The 20,206-nt window shown below is 48.5% G+C and overlaps 1 protein-coding gene across 3 annotated transcripts in view; it reads right to left on the bottom strand.

Annotated features, from left to right (window-relative positions):
* Positions 1-20,206, bottom strand: part of CHD1 (chromodomain helicase DNA binding protein 1) — a 1,172,453-nt gene that overhangs the window by 1,014,880 nt on the left and 137,367 nt on the right. For all 3 annotated transcript variants that reach the window (XM_069225994.1, XM_069225985.1, XM_069225977.1), the window contains exon 8: positions 9,059-9,281. In XM_069225994.1, coding sequence (XP_069082095.1) covers positions 9,059-9,281 — 223 coding nt within the window. The remainder of the gene's footprint in view (positions 1-9,058; positions 9,282-20,206) is intronic.

Consider the following 20,206-nt stretch of genomic DNA (forward strand, 5'->3'; position numbering starts at 1 on the left):
TTTCTCATTATCTCCTCCGGCCTTGCCACTAAAAGTGGGGCCGTGGCCGGAGAGGACGGGCAACTCCACTAGCTGGAGTGCCCTGGGGTGCTGTAACAAAAGGGGGTGAGCCTTTGAGGTTCACCGCCAGGTGTTACAGTTCCTGCAGGGGGAGGTGAGAGGCACCTCCACCCAGTACAGGCTTTGTTACTAGCCTCAGAGTGACAAAGGCACTCTCCCCATGTGGCCAGCAACATGTCTGGTGTGTGGCAGGCTGCTAAAACTAGTCAGCCCACACTGGTAGTCGGGTATGGTTTCAGGGGGCATCTCTAAGATGCCCTCTGGGGTGTATTTCACAATAAAATGTACACTGGCATCAGTGTGCATTTATTGTGCTGAGAAGTTTGATACCAAACTTCCCAGTTTTCAGTGTAGCCATTATGGAACTGTGGAGTTCGTGTTTGACAGACTCCCAGACCATATACTCTTATGGTTACCCTGCACTTACAATGTCTAAGGTTTTGCTTAGACACTGTAGGGGCATTGTGCTCGTGCACTTATGCCCTCACCTGTGGTATAGTGCACCCTGCCTTAGGGCTGTAAGGCCTGCTAGAGGGGTGACTTATCTATGCCATAGGCAGTGTGAGGTTGGCATGGCACCCTGAGGGGAGTGCCATGTCGACTTAGTCGTTTTCTCCCCACCAGCACACACAAGCTGGCAAGCAGTGTGTCTGTGCTGAGTGAGGGGTCTCCAGGGTGGCATAAGACATGCTGCAGCCCTTAGAGACCTTCCCTGGCATCAGGGCCCTTGGTACCAGGGGTACCAGTTACAAGGGACTTACCTGGATGCCAGGGTGTGCCAATTGTGGAAACAAAGGTACAGGTTAGGGAAAGAACACTGGTGCTGGGGCCTGGTTAGCAGGCTTCAGTACACTTTTAAATCATAACTTGGCATCAGCAAAGGCAAAATGTCAGGGGGGTAACCATGCCAAGGAGGCATTTCCTTACAACTACCCTCTGATAAGCCTACTGCTCGACCACACTACCACAAAATAGATCATTAGAATTATCTAATTTTGCCACTATCTTACCTCTAAGGGGAACCCTTGGACTCTGCGCACACTATTGCTTACTCTGAAATAGTATATACAGAGCCAACTTCCTACATAGTGAGTATCACAGCATCAATCAAAAGGATAGCGACCATGTTCCTGATGTGTAATTAAACTGTTGGTAAAATCATCCAAGTTCTTCTTCATCATCATATTGTTCTTCCTCATCAGTATCCTGGCATTTTACCTTCAGCTGACTAGGGCTGTAGGCTGTACAAAATAGACCCTCATTATCCAAGCCCTCTGTATCAATCATATTGGTGGAGGCTGCAGCGGCATCTTGCTGGATGACGTAGGCTCACTGAGCAAGTTTAACCGAGTACCTTTTCTCTGGAATGATAAAGTTTGGTGCAGAAGCTGGTTGCTTCATTGACCATATATTTGTAGATGTAGTTCATCATCAACAACAGTGTCAAACAAACAAAGACCGGTGTTGACTGTGAGACTGTCAACGGTATATTCATTGACAGTGATCCCATCTTCGGTGTCTTTATTGTTAATTATGCTATTTTTGTCAATGGTGACCGGAAGCAGATTGGGATGAAAGGCAGCTTCAGCCTCTCAGACTTAGGGGAAGAGAGAGGCCGAATTCTGTGGTTTTGAAAGTTGGTACATCGTTTTTGCTTATTGGATATCTCTGTGAATGGACTACATAGACTGTCAGTTGTCTTCTCCACTTTCCTAGACTGTTGATGAGGAGGCTCATTTTACTTCAAAGATTATCATCAGACACCACTACAGAGATTATTTCATACTCAGAATGAACCTTTTATGACTTTTCTTAGGTGCTTTTCAAGAGTTATCCAAGTTTTCATCTGAGAAAATCGTTTCCATTGCTTAGGATTTCTGAAGCCATTGGAACACATTTCCTCTTTGCTCTCCTTAAGAGTTTTTATATCATGTGTCCGGCAAATGTTTTGAGTTTTTACTCTTATGAACTTGGTGCAAGCAGGTGATGCATTTGTTGTGAGGATTATCTGAGTGGACTTCCTTTTCCAAACATGAACCACAAAGTCTGAAGAGACCTTTTTTGTTTTTTAAGGAAGATTTAGAAATGTACTGAACCCCAGTTTCATTCAAATCTCTAGGACAGAACTCTGCAACAAAGTTTGAGAAAGCCAACGATTGAGCATGATTCTATCGGTGAAACTATGAGTTCCAATGCTGGAGAACTGGGTGTCCTTGGGGACAAAATGATGGCACTAAAAATAAATTCAGGTTAGGACAAAGCCTCTATGGGCTCTGTTAAAGAAATGAGCCCACAGCACTTAGTGATTTTCAGCAATGATAGTTTTTAAGTAGTCCAAGAATCAAGGAAGGCAAATAGAGGGCTCTGAACACCACAAGACGAGAAACACAGATTCAGGTGCCTGGGTCTCATCCATAGTACAGGAGACTAATTGGACGCAATGCTGTAAAAGACAGTAGGAGATTTGGAAGTAATTCAGCGTGAATATAAATCATTATGGCGTGATTACCGTCCTAAAAAGGGTCTTGAAATAAGAAACGTGTAGAATGGGAGCATGGGGTTGAGAGTGGAAGCAATGGGCAGAACTTCAATACTGCATACAATTATACACAAGGAGGACATCATATTTGAAAGTTATCTTTTTCCATGAGCTGGGAATTAAAAGCAAATTGAACAACTACTTTGCTAAACTAGAACTGCTCTATTGTAAGGAAGAACAAGTTACTTACCTTCGGTAACGCTTTTTCTGGTGGATACACTGACTACCTGTGGATTCCTCACCTTATGAATTCGATCCCTGCGCCAGCATCCGACGGAAAGTCCTCTTCCTAGCTGTCTACGTCGACGAGGACGTCATAATGGCACGGCTCCACGTGACTCCATCTGACGTCAGCGTGCCAATAAGAGGTCCCCGTCGCCGTACTAACGTCAGTTTCACCTCACTTTTTTCGTGCCTTTAAAGCAAATAGGAGTAAACCGACCATGAAAATGTATAAATAATATAGAAAGATATACACACACAAAAACCTTGATCATTTAAATAATCCATTCTTATTGAAAGCTGGGATACATAAATATACAAAATAAATAGAAAAATATCACTATATACATATAAATATACATATATATATATATACACTTTCATTTATATAAATATAAAGCTAAATAATGCAAGATAAAAGTGTAACCAGGCAGGCAACGGGGAGGGACTGTGAGGAATCCACAGGTAGTCAGTGTATCCACCAGAAAAAGCGTTACCGAAGGTAAGTAACTTGTTCTTCTGATGGATACAACTACCTGTGGATTCCTCACCTTATGAATAGAGTCCCAAGCAGTACTGCACTCAGTGGTGGGTGCCCACCTGATTACACTAAGAAATCCTGCAATACCGAGCGAGCAAAGTGACCGTCCCTCCTCATCTCGGAGTCTAAACAGTAATGTTTCACGAAAGTATGGAGGGACGCCCAAGTTGCCGCTTTACATATTTCTACCAATGGAACTCCCCTCGCTAGAGCCGAGGATGCAGATTTAGCTCTAGTAGAGTGGGCCCTGATACCTTCAGGAGGGACCTTTTTTGCCAAAGAGTAACAGATCTTGATACACAAGATGACCCACCTGGAGAGTGTCCTTTTCTGTACAGCTCTGCCTTTTTGTTGACCTGCATACCCAACAAACAGTTGCTCATCCAAACGAAAGTCTTTAGTTCTTTCGAGATAAAAACTCAGGGCCCTCCTAGGATCCAACCTATGGAGTCTCTCTTCTTCTTTAGACGGGTGGGGAGGAGGGTAAAAAGCAGGAAGAGTGATATTCTGCCTTGAATGAAAAGGGGTGACAACTTTCGGCAGAAAAGCAGCCCTGGTTTTTAGATCCACTTTATCAGGGAAAAACACAGTGAAAGGAGGCTTAACGGAGAGCGCCTGAAGCTCACCAATCCTTCTAGCAGAAGTAATCGCGATCAAGAAAACAGTCTTGAAGGCTAAATATCTCAATGGACATGAATGCATGGGCTCGAAAGGCGAACCCATTAAAAATGCTAAAACAAGATTTAAGTCCCACTGAGGCATGTGAAAAGGAGTAGGAGGAAAGCTATTCACCAAACCCTTAAGGAACCTATGTACAATGGGAGACTTGAATAAAGATGGCTGATCCGGAAGGCAAAGAAACGCCGACAGAGCTGCCAAATAACCCTTAACTGTAGCTATAACACAGCCTTTTTTCGCCAAACCGAGAACAAACAAGAGTACATCTGAAAGATGGGCCTTTAAAGGATCGTTTTGGTTCTCTCCACACCACAACAAAAATTTTGCCCACCTTCCGGCATAAATAGACTTAGTGGAGTGTCGCCTGGCCGATAGTATAACATCCACTACATCCGGTGGGAGAGAAAAGGAACTCAGGTTGCCCCGTTTAATCTCCAGGCATGAAGGTGCAGGCTCTGGAGGTGGGGGTGTAGAACCTTCCCCTGCGATTGAGAGGAGATCTGCCCTGAGCGGGAGACGGAGCGGAGGGCACTGAGAGAGTTGAAGTAGGTCTGTATACCATACCCTTCTCGGCCAGTCCGGTGCTACCAATATGACTTGGGCCCGGTCTTGACGAACCTTCCTCAAAACCAGAGGAATCAAGGGTATGGGGGGGAAACGCGTAAAGCAACTGGCCGTTCCAGGACATCTGAAACACGTCCCCCAACGCCCCTTGCATCGGATACTGGAGGCTGCCGAATAACGGGCAATGTGCGTTCTCCCGAGTGGCAAATAAATCCACCTGAGGAGTACCCCACATCTCGAAGATGTGGAGGACTACATCCGGATGGAGACGGCACTCATGATCTAATGAGAAGTGACGACTGAGAACGTCCGCACATACATTCAACACTCCGGCCAAATGATTTGCTATTAAGCAAATCTGATGGTCCTGAGCCCAGGACCAGAGTCATAGGGCTTCTCGGCAAAGAAGATACGACCCCACTCCTCCTTGCTTGTTTATATACCACATCGCGGTAGTGTTGTCCGTCAGGATCTGAACTGACTGACCGCGAAGGGAAGGTAGGAAGGCCTGGAGCGCCAAACGTACAGCCCGCAATTCCAACAGATTGATATGCAACATCTGTTCCACTGAAGACCAATGACCCTTGATCTCCAGGTCCCCCAGATGAGCTCCCCACCCTAGAGTGGAGGCATCCGATATCACTGTGGCCACCGGAGGTGGTAGTGAAAACTGTCTCCCTTGGGAAAGGTTGCCGTCCACTGACCACCAATGAAGATCCGCTACAGCGTCCCTGGAGATCTTTATTGAATCCCTGAGATCCCCTTTGTGCTGGAACCACTGTCTGCGGAGACACCACTGAAGAGCCCTCATATGCCAGCGAGCATGAGTGACCAACAGAATGCAAGAAGCAAACAGACCTAGCAGGCGTAAGACTTTGAGGACTGGAACTGCCGCTCCTCTTTGAAACAAAGGAATCAGTGCCTGAATGTCCCGCACCCGCTGAGGCGGGGGGTAGGCCCGAAACCTTGTCGTGTCCAATACTGCCCCTATGAACAGGAGGCGTTGAGGGCTCCAGGTGAGATTTGGGTACGTTCACCGAAAAACCCAGATCGAACAACAACTGCGTTGTCATTCGCAGATGAGACAACACAATCTCTGGAGACTTGGCTTTGATCAGCCAATCGTCCAGGTAGGGAAAAACCGCTACCTCCCTCTTTCTGAGATGTGCTGCAACAACTGCCATCACCTTTGTGAAGACCCGAGGTGCTGAAGTAAGACCAAACCGAAGGACCGCGAACTGGTAATGCTGCGATCCGACCACAAAACGGAGATACTTCTTGTGCGACTTGACTATGGGAACATGAAAGTACGCGTCCTGCAAATCGACAGACACCATCCAGTCTACTTCGTTCAACGCCAACAGCACCTGCGCTAGGGTCAGCATTTTGAATTTTTCCTGCTTGAGGAACAAATTCAAAATCCTCAAGTCTAGGATCGGCCTTAAACGACCGTCCACTTTGGGAATCAGGAAATACCTTGAATAACACCCCTGGCCCCTTTCCTGCAACGGTACCAACTCTATAGCGCCCTTTGCCAACATGACTACAACCTCCTGTTGCAACAACAGAAGATGTTCTTCTGAACAAAAGGAGGGAGGAGGAAACTCCTGAAAGGGGAGAGCATAGCCCTTTTCCACAATTCCTAGCACCCACGAGTCTGTTGTAATTGACCTCCATTGCTGAAGAAAAAGACTCAATATTCCTCCTACAGGAGAAGCTTGACTGATAAAGTGGGGAAAACTAGGGCTGCTTCTGCTGCTATCCACCCGAGGAGGACGAAGAAGAAGAAAGCTGCTGGACTGGACCTCTAGCCCTGCCCGTACCTCGCCCCCTGAAGGCACGATAGGGCAGGTTGGCAGGTTGTTGGGTATAAGATTGAGACCTACGAAAGGCAGAACCTCTAGCAAACCCTCGAAACCTACGAAAAGGCCTGTACATAGTAGCAGAAGGGGTCTGCAAACCCAGGGACTTAGCTGTAGCCCGACAGTCCTTAAACCGTTCAAGGGCAGAATCTGCCTTGTCCCCAAACAGCTTTCCCCATCAAATGGAAGGTCCATTAACGTGGATTGTACATCCGACGAGAAACCCGAAGACCTTAGCCAGGCATGCCTTCTCGTAGCCACCGATGTTCCCATGGCCCTGGCTATAGAATCCGTAGTATCCAGGCCAGATTGAATAATCTGCTGTGCAGCCACTTGCGCGTCCAAGAAAAGGGCCCCAAAAGATTTTCGCACTTCCTGTGGCAGATCTTTTGCCATCTCCTTCGCAGAGTCCATCAGGGCATGAATGTATCTGCCTAGCACACAAGTGGAATTGGTAGCTTTCAGGGCCATGCTGCAAGAAGAGAAAATTTTCTTCGAGGATTGCTCCATCCTCTTGGATTCTCTGTCTGTTGGAACACCAGGGAATGTACCAGGGGCAGATTTCGCAGAACATAATGCCTGAACCACCAAACTCTCCGGAGTCGGGTGACGAGAAAGAAATGATGGATCTCCTGGGGCACTCCTATGCCTTCTCGCTACTGCCCTGTTCACCGCAGGAGAAGTCACCGGCTTCTTCCACAGGTCCATAATAGGCTGAGTCAACGCCTCATTAAAAGGCAACAAGGGGTCAGCACTGGAGGAAGAAGGATGAAGAACCTCTGTGAGCAGATTAGTCTTGACTTCTGCCGAGGACAAAGGCAAATCTAGATAGTCAGCCGCCTTCCTCACCACAGCATGGAAAGAGGAGGCCTCCACAGTAAACTCCCCCGGAGAAGCAATGTCCCACTCTGGGGAAGTATCCAAGCCACTTGCAGTGGCAAGTCCTTGAAAATCATCAGAAGGCTCTATCTCACCTTCCTCAAGCCTTCTATACTCCTCTTCTTCCAGAAGCCTCAACGCCTTCCTCCAAGATCTTAAATGGGTTTCCAGAGCCGGCGTCGACAAGGACTCCATCGACGCCGACGATCTCAGACCTTGAGTTGGTTCTGGAAGACCCCCGGATTCAACCGGCGCCGGAGCTGGCGCCGGCCCAAAGTTGGCCGATGACCTCCTCGATGCCGAATGTGCAGAAGGAGATGGAGCCGGTCTGGAAGAGGACACCAATGACGCCGGATGGCGTGGAGAAGGAGTCGGACGAGAAGCCGACGGATCCACGGTCCCAGGCGAAGGACTCCTGCCAGGGGAAACCCCTGGCGCCGGACCACCAGGCTCTGAAGGGCAGAATGGCATGAATGGAGCAGCCCTGTACGACGCCGGCGAGCCCAAATTGAATGCCAATGGCCCCGTGGGACCCGCCGGTGCACCAGCAGGGGCCATGGCTTGAAACACAGCATACATCGCATTCAAAAATGCGGCCGGATCCGTCCCTGGAGTCGGGAACGCTGGATACTGCTGTGTAGACATCTGGGGAACATCAGAATCCCTAGGCGCCGGTGAGAAACGAGTACTACCTTGAATGACCTCGTAGACTGAAGGCGCCGGTGACAACCCCGGACTCTCCGGTTGAGGCGTGACCGTAGGACTCATTTCCCACGTCTTCTGGCGCCGTGACGAACGAGACCTCGACCGAGTCCTCGATCGGCTCCGCTCCGACCGGCGCCGAGAGTCATGACGACGCCTGGAGTCATGATGACGCCGCTTCTTATGTCTTTTGGGGGAAACATGGTAAGAAACCTCCTTGTGTTCCTTCTTCTTTGCCTTGGTCAAGAAGAGCTTCGCCTCTCGTTCCTTCAGAGCTTTCGGATTCATGCTCTGGCACGAAGAACAGCCTTCCACATCATGCTCAGAGCTCAAACACCAAATACAATCCGAATGGGGGTCGGTCACTGACATTCGACCCCCGCATTCCCTACACGGCTTAAACCCGGACTTCTTCGGAGGCGACATTGTAACCTCAAGAGATCGCTACAGTAACCAACGGGCCAGGAAGAAAAAACGTTGAAGTCGACTGCACGGAAAAAGGGAAAACTGACGTTAGTACGCCGACCTCTTATTGGCACGCTGACGTCAGACGGAGTCACGTGGAGCCGTGCCATTATGACGTCCTCGTCGACGTAGACAGCTAGGAAGAAGACTTTCCATTGGATGCTGGCGCAGGGATCGAATTCATAAGGTGAGGAATCCACAGGTAGTTGTATCCATCAGAAACATTCATTTTACTGAGAAAGAGGCTGCTTAAGCTTCCTTGGAGGAGACAACATCTAGAGAAGAGCAATTAGAAGAGGTTTTTTTCTGCAAAGACAGGTCCCATAGTGGATGAACAGTGATTCTAAGTTAGAACAACCTGTTAAGGAACTATATACAAATACTGAGCATATATTTAAACTAAACATCTCAAAATCAAAACTGAACTTCCCACTCTAATTAAATAATCACTTGAAAAAATACACTGCACTACGTAGCTTTTCAAAATGAACAACCACGTTTACTCAGTAAGCGATTAATATACATATTTCATTCAACCATGCATACCATCGTTTTATCTCTTGGTCCTTTTTCTTAAAGTTTTCCATTTTTTTCATGCCTTTTACGTTTTGCTGATTTAATGTTTCTTCCGTTTCCCATGTGTTGTGGATACTCGACCAACCTTTCCACTTTATAAGATACTGAGTTTCTCCTGGTTCCCTCTCATCATAATCTGCATTTGGATCACCATCGGCTTCTACCGCATATATGGTGGTTGTGGCGCCTACAGCTGATAAATTTATAAAGGATGAATGTTAATGAGTAATGTAACATCACCTGTTAATTGAGTCTCAACAAACAACAATTCATAAAACACCAATGGTGACCTTTTAAATGGGTAGTATCCTTTCTTCATTTTGAGTCCTTTTTGTAGGTGTCTGAGGGCAGTCAATGATTATTGATCAGTTCCAGGTAGAACAATCAATTGCCTGCCAAATGAATAGCAAACTAACTTTGAGACTTTTCACTTTTCAGGTAGGCATAGGCACTGCCCTAGAACAGTGCCTCCAACCCTCTAATATAATGAGGGCTACTTTTGATCAATTAAAATCACCCTGAGCTACCAACAGATATAAAAACTGATACAGAAGATAAAGCATAAGACATGGTAGTCAGATTATTTTTTATTAAATCTGGAACCTTGACTCCACTGCAGCAGATTACTTTGCTGCATGGTGATTGAAGACTTCATGCTGTCAGCCTCACTGTGGGTGTTTAAGCATAAAACTTTCAAAGTTGGATAGGCCGGCTTCTACCTTCAAGGTCTGCAACTCACATGTACTTCCTCAAATGTAAGTCTAATAAACATTTAAGTATGAAGAGTAGTTAATAATATGATATAAATAAAAAAACTAGAAAGTACCAGACCTTTCCGGGGTAGAGGTACAATCCCAAAATCTTTTACATCATTTAGGTGATAAATGAAAAACTGTCAGAGGAATTGGCAAGTGGCCACGGTTACTGTACACACACAGATTAACCTGGAGGTTTCAGGGCTTTGAGATTTAATGATTCTACTACCAGGTGTGAGTCAGTGACAAAGACGTGCGGGACAAGATTATTACAATGTAGAAACTTTTCTAGATCTGGACCACTGCTTTAATGTACTTTGGCTCTATGTTCCACTACTCTGGGTGTTCTATTCTAGTAAAAAAAAAAGGTTAACAATCCTAGACCACCTGGAAGAGGGCTCATCTAAGCACCCAAGAGTTATGGATCAGGTCAAATGCAAAAACAAATGTGATGAATGGTTGCTTAAATTAATTTCAGACATTAGCAGTTGCTTGCCACTGGAACCAAGCTATACCTAGCTGAAGAGCTCTAACTAGGGCTAAACTGGTCCTAGGCTGATTGTGTTCCCATTCAGGGGGGACTTAGCCAGGCAGTTCGGGCTGGACTGTTCCCCTAAGGAGCAGGGTCAAGACTGATTTGCATACAGATAACTTTGTCTTCTGAAAACTACTCAAGAGTTGGGTTTTTTCCTTCAAAACCACCATATTCAAACAACTATGGACTGCATATGCCTATGTTGATAAATATTTTTTCTGATTATGTGTATAATTCTAGTTATGTATAGTTCTTTAGAAAATATGCATCGCTACCATGTCATAACAATAAAATACACACACTCTTTAAACCTGTTTAACTAAGTATATTTACCCATGGTTCTAAATATGTATTGTATGTACATATATGTGTGCATATGTGTGTGTATTCATGTGTGTATGTATGCATGTGTATGTATATATGGAAAATGTCACTTACCCAGTGTACATCTGTTCGTGGCATGAGACGCTGCAGATTCACATGCTGTGCACATCCCGGCATCTAGTGTTGGGCTCGGAGTGTTACAAGTTGTTTTTCTTCAAAGAAGTCTTTTGAAGTCACGAGATCGAGGGACTCCTCCCCTTTCGGTTCCATTGCGCATGGGCGTTGACTCCATCTTAGATTGTTTTCCCCGCAGAGGGTGAGGTAGGAGTTGTGTATATAGTAATAGTGCCCATGCAATGGAGTAAATATGTATGTACATAATGTGGTTAAAAGTGATATATTTCCAAAATTTCAAAAAGTTTAAGTCTAATTTTTTTCTCAACTTTAAAACGTCTACAGGCTCCCGGGGAGGTGGGAGGGCGCATGTGAATCTGCAGCGTCTCATGCCACGAACAGATGTACACTGGGTAAGTGACATTTTCCATTCGATGGCATGTGTAGCTGCAGATACACATGCTGTGCATAGACTAGTAAGCAGTTATCTCCCCAAAAGCGGTGGTTCAGCCTGTAGGAGTTGAAGTTGTTTGAAATAAAGTCCGTAATACTGCTTGTCCTACTGTGGCTTGCTGTGTTGTTAACACATCCACGCAGTAATGCTTGGTAAATGTATGAGGCGTAGACCATGTGGCTGCCTTACAGATTTCAGTCATTGGTATGTTTCCTAGAAAGGCCATGGTAGCACCTTTCTTTCTAGTTGAGTGTGCCTTTGGTGTAATAGGCAGTTCTCTTTTTGCTTTGATATAACAGGTTTGGATACATTTAACTATCCATCTGGCAATGCCTTTTTTGGATATTGGATTCCCTGTATGAGGTTTTTGGAAAGCAACAAACAATTGTTTTGTTATGCGAATTTTTTTGTTCTATCAATGTAGTACATTAGTGCCCTTTTGATTTCTAATGTATGTAATGCTCTCAGCTACAGAGAAAGGGCCCAACCCTCCAAGAGAAAAGGAAAGAAGACTGGGGAACCAGTTTCAACATAACAAGAAAAAGAGAACATCTCTTCCCAGGAAGAAGTTCTGCCCTCTGAGGGAACTGAGCCCATGGAGTTATAACCTTATCAGGCTGAGCTCCTAGGCCCAGGGGGACCCTCAAGGGAACAGTTGTGTAAGGGGCAAGAAACCTGTCCCTCTCTTGAAGGCCTTAGGCAGCAAGCTGCTGAAGAGTCCAAAGGAAAAATAACAGGAACACATACAGTCTATTGGGAAGATGGACTGCTTTACACTGAGGCAAGAGATCCCACACCTGGTGCCACTAGAAGAGTGGTAGTGGCCTCAGGAGTTTAGGGAGTTCATTCTGATCTTATATCATGATATTCCTCTTGCTGGGCATTTGGGACAGACCAAGACGTGGGAGAGATTAGTCAACCACTTCTATTGGCCCAACATGTCCCAGAAGGTCAAGGAGTTTTGTGTCTCCTGTGCCACTTGTCAAGCCAGTGGTAAGACAGGTGGACACCCACTTCCAGTGGTGAGGGTCCCCTTTGAAAGAGTGGGTGTGGACATAGTGGGTCCACTTGAACCTCCCACAGCCTCAGGGAACCAATACATACTGTTAGTAGTGGGTCATGCGACTAGATACCCTGAAGCAATTCCCCTTAGGTCGACTACTGCCCCTGCAGAAGCCAAAGCACTCATTGGTATTTTTACCAGAGTGGGATTTCCTAAGGAGGTGGTGTCTGACACAGGTACTGACTTCATGTCAGCATACCTGAAGCATATGTGGAATGAGTGTGGGGTGACTTACAAATTCACCACACCATACCATCCACAAACCAATGGTCTTGTAGAAAGATTTAACAAGACATTGAAAAGCATGACCATGGGGCTCCCTGAAAAACTCAAAAGGAGATGGGATGTCCTCTTGCCATGTCTGGTTTTCCCCTACAGAGAGGTGCCTCAGAAGGGAGTAGGGCTTTCCCCCTTTGAACTTCTGTTTGGCCATCCTGTAAGGGGACCACTAGCTTTTGTAAAAGGAGGCTAGGAGAGACCTCTTCATGAGCCTAAACAAGATATAGTGGACTATGTACTAGGCCTACGTTCAAGGATGGCAGAGTATATGGAAAAGGCAAGTAAAATCCTTGAGGCCAGCCAACAACTCCTGAAGATGTGGTATGACCAAAAGGCTGCTATGGTTGAGTTTCAGCCAGGGCAGAAAGTCTGGGTTCTGGAGCCTCTGGCTCCCAGGGCACTTCAGGACAGATGGAGTGGCCCTTACCCAGTGCTAGAGAGGAAGAGTCAGGTCACCTACCTGGTAGACCTAGGCACTAGCAGGACCCCCAAGAGGGTGATCCATGTGAACCGCCTCAAACTCTTCCATGATACTGCAGATGTGAATCTGTTGATGGTTACAGATGAGGACCAGGAAGCTGAGAGTGAACCTCTCCCTGATCTCCTCTCCACAGACCCTAAAGATGGTTCAGATGGTTCAGTAGATGGAGTGATCTATTCAGACACCCTCTCTGGCCAACAGCAATCTGACTGTAGGAAGGTCCTGCAACAGATTGCTGAGCTCTTTTCCCTAACCCCTGGTCAGACACACCTGTGTACCCATGATGTGGACACAGGAGACAGCATGCCTGTCAAAAACAAAATTTTCAGACAGTCTGACCAAGTTAAGGAAAGCATCAAGGTGGAAGTCCACAAGATGCTGGAATTGGGAGTCATTGAGCACTCTGACAGCCCCTGGGCTAGCACAGTGGTTTAAGTCCCCAAACCTCACACCAAAGATGGGAAGAGAGAGATGAGGTTCTGTGTGGACTACAGAGGACTTAATTCTGTCACCAAGACAGATGCCCATCCCATTCCAAGGGCAGATGAATTGATAGACAAACTAGGTGCTGCCAGATACTGAAGTACCTTTGACTTGACAGCAGGGTACTGGCAAATCAAAATGGCACCAGGAGAAAAAGAAAATACAGCATTCTCCACACCTGATGGGCATTATCAGTTTACTGTTATGCCCTTTGGTTTAAAGAATGCCCCTGCCACCTTCCAAAGGTTGGTGAATCAAGTCCTGGCTGGCTTGGAGTTCTTTAGTGCAGCTTATCTTGACGATATTGCTGTCTTTAGCTCCAGCTGGCAGGATCACCTGGTCCACCTAAAGAAGGTTTTGAAGGCCGTGCGAGCAGCAGGCCTCTCTATCAAGGCATCCAAATGCCAGATAGGGCAGGGAACTGTGGTTTACTTGGGACACCTTGTAGGTGGAGGCCAAGTTGAGCCACTCCAGCCCAAGATCCAGACTATTCTGGACTGGGCAGCTCCAAAAACCCAGACTCAAGTCAGGGCATTCCTTGGCCTGACTTGGTACTACAGGTGGTTTGTGAAGGGATATGGATCCATAGTGACACCCCTCACAGAACTTACCTCCAAGAAAATGCCCAAGAAGGTAAACTGGACTGTAGAATGCCAACAGGCCTTTGACACCCTGAAACAAGCTATGTGCACAGCACCAGTTCTCAAAGCTCCAGATTACTCCAAGCAGTTCATTGTGGAGACTGATGCCTCTGAACATGGGATAGGGGCAGTTTTGTCCCAAACAAATGATGATGGCCTTGACCAGCCTGTTGCTTTCATTAGCAGGAGGTTACTCCCCGGGGAGCAGCGTTGGAGTGCCATTGAGAGGGAGGCCTTTGCTGTGGTTTGGTCCCTGAAGAAGCTGAGACCATACCTCTTTGGTACTCACTTTGTAGTTCAGACTGACCACAGACCTCTCAGATGGCTAATGCAAATGAAAGGTGAAAATCCAAAACTGATGAGGTGGTCCATCTCCCTACAGGGAATGGACTTTATAGTGGAACACAGACCTGGGACTGCCCATGCCAATGCAGATGGCCTTTCCAGGTTCTTCCACTTAGAAAATGAAGACTCTCTTGGGAAAGGTTAGTCTCATCCTCTTTTGTTGGGTGGGGGGGGGGGGGAGGGTTGTGTAAGGAAATGCCTCCTTGGCATGGTTACCCCCTGAATTTTTGCCTTTGCTGATGCCAAGTTATGATTTGAAAGTGTGCTGAGGCCTGCTAATCAGGCCCCAGAACCAGTGTTCTTTCCCTAACCTGTTCCTTTGTTTCCACAATTGGCACACCCTGGCATCCAGGTAAGTCCCTTGTAACTGGTACTCTTGGTACCAAGTACCCTGATGCCAGGGAAGGTCTCTAAGGGCTGCAGCATGTCTTATGCCACCCTGGAGACCCCTCACTCAGCACAGACACACTGCTTGCCAGCTTGTGTGTGCTTGTGGGGAGAAAACGACTAAGTCGACATGGCACTCCCTTCAGGGTGCCATGCCAACCTCACACTGCCCATGGCACAGATAAGTCACCCCTCTAGCAGGCCTTACAGCCCTAAGGCAGGGTGCACTATACCATAGGTGAGGGCATAGGTGCATGAGCACTGTGCCCCTACAGTGTCTAAGCAAAACCTTAGACATTCTAAGTGCAGGGTAGCCATAAGAGTATATGGTCTGGGAGTCTGTCAAACACGAACTCCACAGCACCATAATGACTACACTGAAAACTGGGAAGTTTGGTATCAAACTTATCAGCACAATAAATGCACACTGATGCCAGTGTACATTTTATTGTGAAATACACCCCAGAAGGCATCTTAGAGATGCCCCCTGAAACCATACCCGACTACCAGTGTGGGCTGACTAGTTTTAGCAGCCTGCCACACACCAGACATGTTGCTGGCCACATGGGGAGAGTGCCTTTGTCACTCTGTGGCTAGTAACAAAGCCTGTACTGGGTGGAGGTGCTTCTCACCTCCCCCTGCAGGAACAGTAACACCTGGCGGTGAGCCTCAAAGGCTCACCCCCTTTGTTATAGCACCCCAGGGCACTCCAGCTAGTGGAGTTGCCAGCCCCCTCCGGCCACGGCCCCACTTTTGGCAGCAAGGCCGGAGGAGATAATGAGAAAAACAAGGAGGAGTCACTGGCCAGTCAGGACAGCCCCTAAGGTGTCCTGAGCTGAGGTGACTCTGACTTTTAGAAATCCTCCATCTTGCAGATGGAGGATTCCCCCAATAGGATTAGGGATGTGCCCCCCCCCCTCCCCTCAGGGAGGAGGCACAAAGAGGGTGTAGCCACCCTCAGGGCTAGTAGCCATTGGCTACTAACCCTCCAGACCTAACAACACCCCTAAATCGAGTATTTAGGGGCTCCCAGAACCTAGGTAACTAGATTCCTGCAACCTAAGACGAAGAAGGACTGCTGAGCTGAAAAACCTGCAGAGAAGACGGAGACACCACTGCTTTGGCCCCAGCTCTACCAGCCTGTCTCCCCAATTCAAGAGAACTGCTGCAGCGACAGGTTCTACAGTGTCCAGCGACCTCTGAAGCCTCAAAGGACTACCCTGCATCTAAAAGGACCAAGAACTCCTGAGGACAGCGGCTCTGTTCCACAAAGACTGCAACTTTGCAACAAAGAAGCAACTTTTGAAAACCACACGTTTCCCGCCGGAAGCGTGAGACTTGGCACTCTGCACCCGACGCCCCTGGCTCGACTTGTGGAGAACCAACACTACAGGGAGGACTCCCCGGAGACTGCAAGCCCGTGAGTAGCCAGAGTTGACCCCCCCTGAGCCCCCACAGCGACGCCTGCAGAGGGAACCCAGAGGCTCCCCCTGACCGCGACTGTCTGCTTCTAAGAACCCGACGCCTGGTAGGAACACTGCACCCGCAGCCCCCAGGACCTGAAGGATCCAACCTACAGAGCAGGAGCGACCCCCAGGAAGCCCTCTCCCTTGCCCAGGTGGTGGCTACCCCGAGGAGCCCCCCCCCCGCATCGCTGAAGAGACCCCTAGGTCTCCCATTGGACTACATTGCAAACCAGATGCCTGTTTGCACAGTGCACCCGGCCGTCCCCGTGCCGCTGAGGGTGAACTTTTTCGTGCTGACTTGTGTCCCCCCGGGTGCCCTACAAAACCCCCCTGGTCTGCCCTCCGAAGACGCGGGTATTTACCTGCTGGCAGACTGGAACCGGGGCACCCCCTTCTCCATTGAAGCCTATGCGTTTTGGGCACCACTTTGACCTCTGCACCTGACCGGCCCTGAGCTGCTGGTGTGGTAACTCTGGGGTTGCTCTGAACCCCCAACGGTGGGCTACCTTGGACCCAACTTTGAACCCTGTAGGTGGTGTACTTACCTGCAAAACTAACAAACACTTACCTCCCCCAGGAACTGTTGAAAATTGCACTGTCTAGTTTTAAAATAGCTTATTGCCATTTGTGTGAAAACTGTATATGCTATTTTGCTAATTCAAAGTTCCTAAAGTTCCTAAGTGAAATACCTTTCATTTAAAGTATTGTTTGTAAATCTTGAACCTGTGGTTCTTAACCCCTTCTGTGCCCAGGACGTAATGGTTACGTCCTGAGGCACAGTGCTGCTGTGCCCAGGACGTAACCATTACGTCCTGTGCACAGAGCCCAGAGGGAGCGCTAGCGCTCCCTCTGTGGGGTTCCCCCCCACCCCCCCAAGTCAGGGATGGAAGGGGAAGCCCTTCCCCTCCCACCCCCGACCCCCCCAACCCCCCCTGTGACGTCAGCGCGCGAGCGCGCGCTGATTAGTCACAGGGTCTCCCCCATCGCGCTGGAAGCAGAGCTTCCAGCGCGATTGAAAGAGAAATGCTTTTGCATTTCTCTTTCAATCCCATGGGGGAGGCCCCGAGAGGCTTCAAAGGGAAGGAAATGTATTTCCTTCCCTTTGAAGTCTCTCACAGGTTTCAAAAGCCGGATTGCTTGCAATCCGGCTTTTGAAACCCCACTAGACACCAGGGATTTTTTTCTTTTTTTTCAATGAAATTGGCAAAAGGGAGCGACCCCTTGGGCAAGGGTCGCTCCCCTAGGGGGCAAATTATATTTAGGCCATTTCTGCCCCCCTTGGGGGCAGATTGGCCTATTTTGATGAGGCCAATCTGCCCCCAAGGGGGGAAGAAACCATTAGACACCAGGGAGTTTTTTTTTGCGCGTGAATTTCACGCAACAGGAGCGACCCCTTGGGCAAGGGTCGCACCCAGGGGGGGGCATTTTTTTGGGAAGGCCTTTTCTGCCCCCCCTGGGGGCAGATTGGCCTATTATTAGGCCGATCTGCCCCCAGGGGGGGCAGAAACCTCTAGGCACCAGGGAGCTTTTTTTTTTTTTTTTGTGATGTTCTCTTTTTTTTTAGGTGGGGAGCGATCCCTTAGGCAAGGGTCGCTCCCCTACGGGGCAATATATATTTAGGCCATTTCTGCCCCCCTTGGGGGCAGATTGGCCTATTTTGATGAGGCCAATCTGCCCCCAAGGGGGGCAGAAACCATTAGACACCAGGGAGTTTTTTTTTTTGCGCAAATTTCACGCAACGGGAACGACCCCTTGGGCAAGGGTCGCTCCCAGGGGGGGCATTTTTTTTGGGAAGGCCTTTTCTGCCCCCCCTGGGGGCAGATCGGCCTATTATTAGGCCAATCTGCCCCCAGGGGGGGAAGAAACCTCTAGGCACCAGGGATCATTTCTTTTATTTTTTATTTTTGTTATGTTTTTTTTTTTTTTTTAGGTGGGGAGCGACCCCTTAGGCAAGGGTCGCTCCCCTAGGGAGCAAATTATATTTAGGCCATTTCTGCCCCCCTTGGGGGCAGAAACCATTAGACACCAGGGAATTATTTTTTTGCTTGAATTTCACGCAAGGTGAGCGACCCCTTAGGCAAGGGTCGCTCCCTGGGGGGGGGGGGGGGGGGGGATTATTTTAGGCCATTTCTGCCCCCCTGGGGGGTAGATCAGCCTATTTTGATTCGGCTGATCTGCCCCCAAGGGGGGCAGAAACCACTAGGCACCAGGGATTTTTTTTGTTTTTTTGTTTTACAGATGGGGAGCGACCCCTTGGACAAGGGTCGCTCCCCTGGAGGGGCAAAATGTATTTAGGCCATTTCTGCCCGCTTTGGGGGGCAGAAACCACTAGGCACCAGGGATCTTTTTTTGCGCCGTCACGCAAGGGGAGCGACCTTGTAGGCAAGGGTCGCTCCCCGGGGGGGGGGGGCGGGGGGGCAGGCGGATAGGGGGGGGCAAAATTATTTTAGGCCATCTCTGCCCCCCCCCTGGGGGCAGATCGGCCTATTGGTATTAAGCCGATCTACCCCCAGGGGGGGCAGAAACCTCTAGGCGCCAGGGCAATTTTTTTTTTTGTGTATTTTTTTTTTTTTTTTTTTGAGATGGGGAGCGACCCATCAGACAAGGGTCGCTCCCCTGGGGGGCAAACTGTATTTAGAGCATTTCTGCCCCCCTTGGGGGCAGATTGGTCGATTTTACGTCAATCTGCCCCCAAGGGGGCAGAAACCACTAGGCACCGGGGATTTGTTTTTTGGCGCCAATGTCACGCAGGGGGAGCGACCTCGTAGGCAAGGGTCGCTCCCGGGGAGGGGGGGGGGGTTGGGGGTGGCAAATTTATTTTAGGCCATTTCTGCCCCCAGGGGGGGCAGAAACCTGTAGGCACCAGGGCAAAAAAAAATGTGTGTTTTTTTTTTTTTAGAGATGGGGAGCGACCCATCAGACAAGGGTCGCTCCCCTGGGGGGCAAACTGTATTTAGAGCATTTCTGCCCCCCTTGGGGGCAGATTGGTCAATTTTAGGGCAATCTGCCCCCAAGGGGGCAGAAACCACTAGGCACCGGGGATTTGTTGTTTGTCGCCAATGTCACGCAGGGGGAGCGACCCCGTAGGCAAGGGTCGCTCCTGGGCAGGGGGGGTTTGGGGGGGTCAAATTTATTTTAGGGCATTCCCCCCCCCCCCCCTTGGGGCCGGCTGAGCTAGAGGTCAAAATCCACAGGTAGGCACTTTGCAAAAAACACCTCTGTTTTCTGTGAAAAAATATGTTGTGTCCACGTTGTGTTTTGGGCCATTTCCTTTCGTGGGCGCTAGGCCTACCCACACAAGTGAGGTACCATTTTTATGGAGAGACTTAGGGGAACGCTGGGTGGAAGGAAATTTGTGGCTCCTCTCAGATTCCAGAACGTTCTGTCACCGAAATGAGAGGAAAAAGTGTTTTTGGGCCAAACTTTGATGTTTGCAAAGGATTCTGGGTAACAGAACCTGGTCAGAGCCACACAAGTCACCCCATCTTGGATTGCCCTAGGTCTCTAGTTTTCAGAAATGCACAGGTTTGGTAGGTTTCCCTAGGTGGCGGCTGAGCTACAGGCAGGCACTTTGCAGAAAACACCTCTATTTTCTGTGATGTGTCCACGTTGTGTTTTGGGGCATATCCTGTCGCGGGCGCTAGGCCTACCCACACAAGTGAGGTATCATTTTTATCGGGAGACTTGGGGGAACATAGAATAGCAAAACAAGTGTTATTGCCCCTTGTCGTTCTCTACATTTTTCCCTTCCAAATGTAAGACAGTGTGTAAAAAAGACGTCTATTTGAGAA

Source organism: Pleurodeles waltl, chromosome 1_1 (genome assembly GCF_031143425.1).
Source record: "Pleurodeles waltl isolate 20211129_DDA chromosome 1_1, aPleWal1.hap1.20221129, whole genome shotgun sequence".
NCBI lineage: Eukaryota > Metazoa > Chordata > Amphibia > Caudata > Salamandridae > Pleurodeles > Pleurodeles waltl.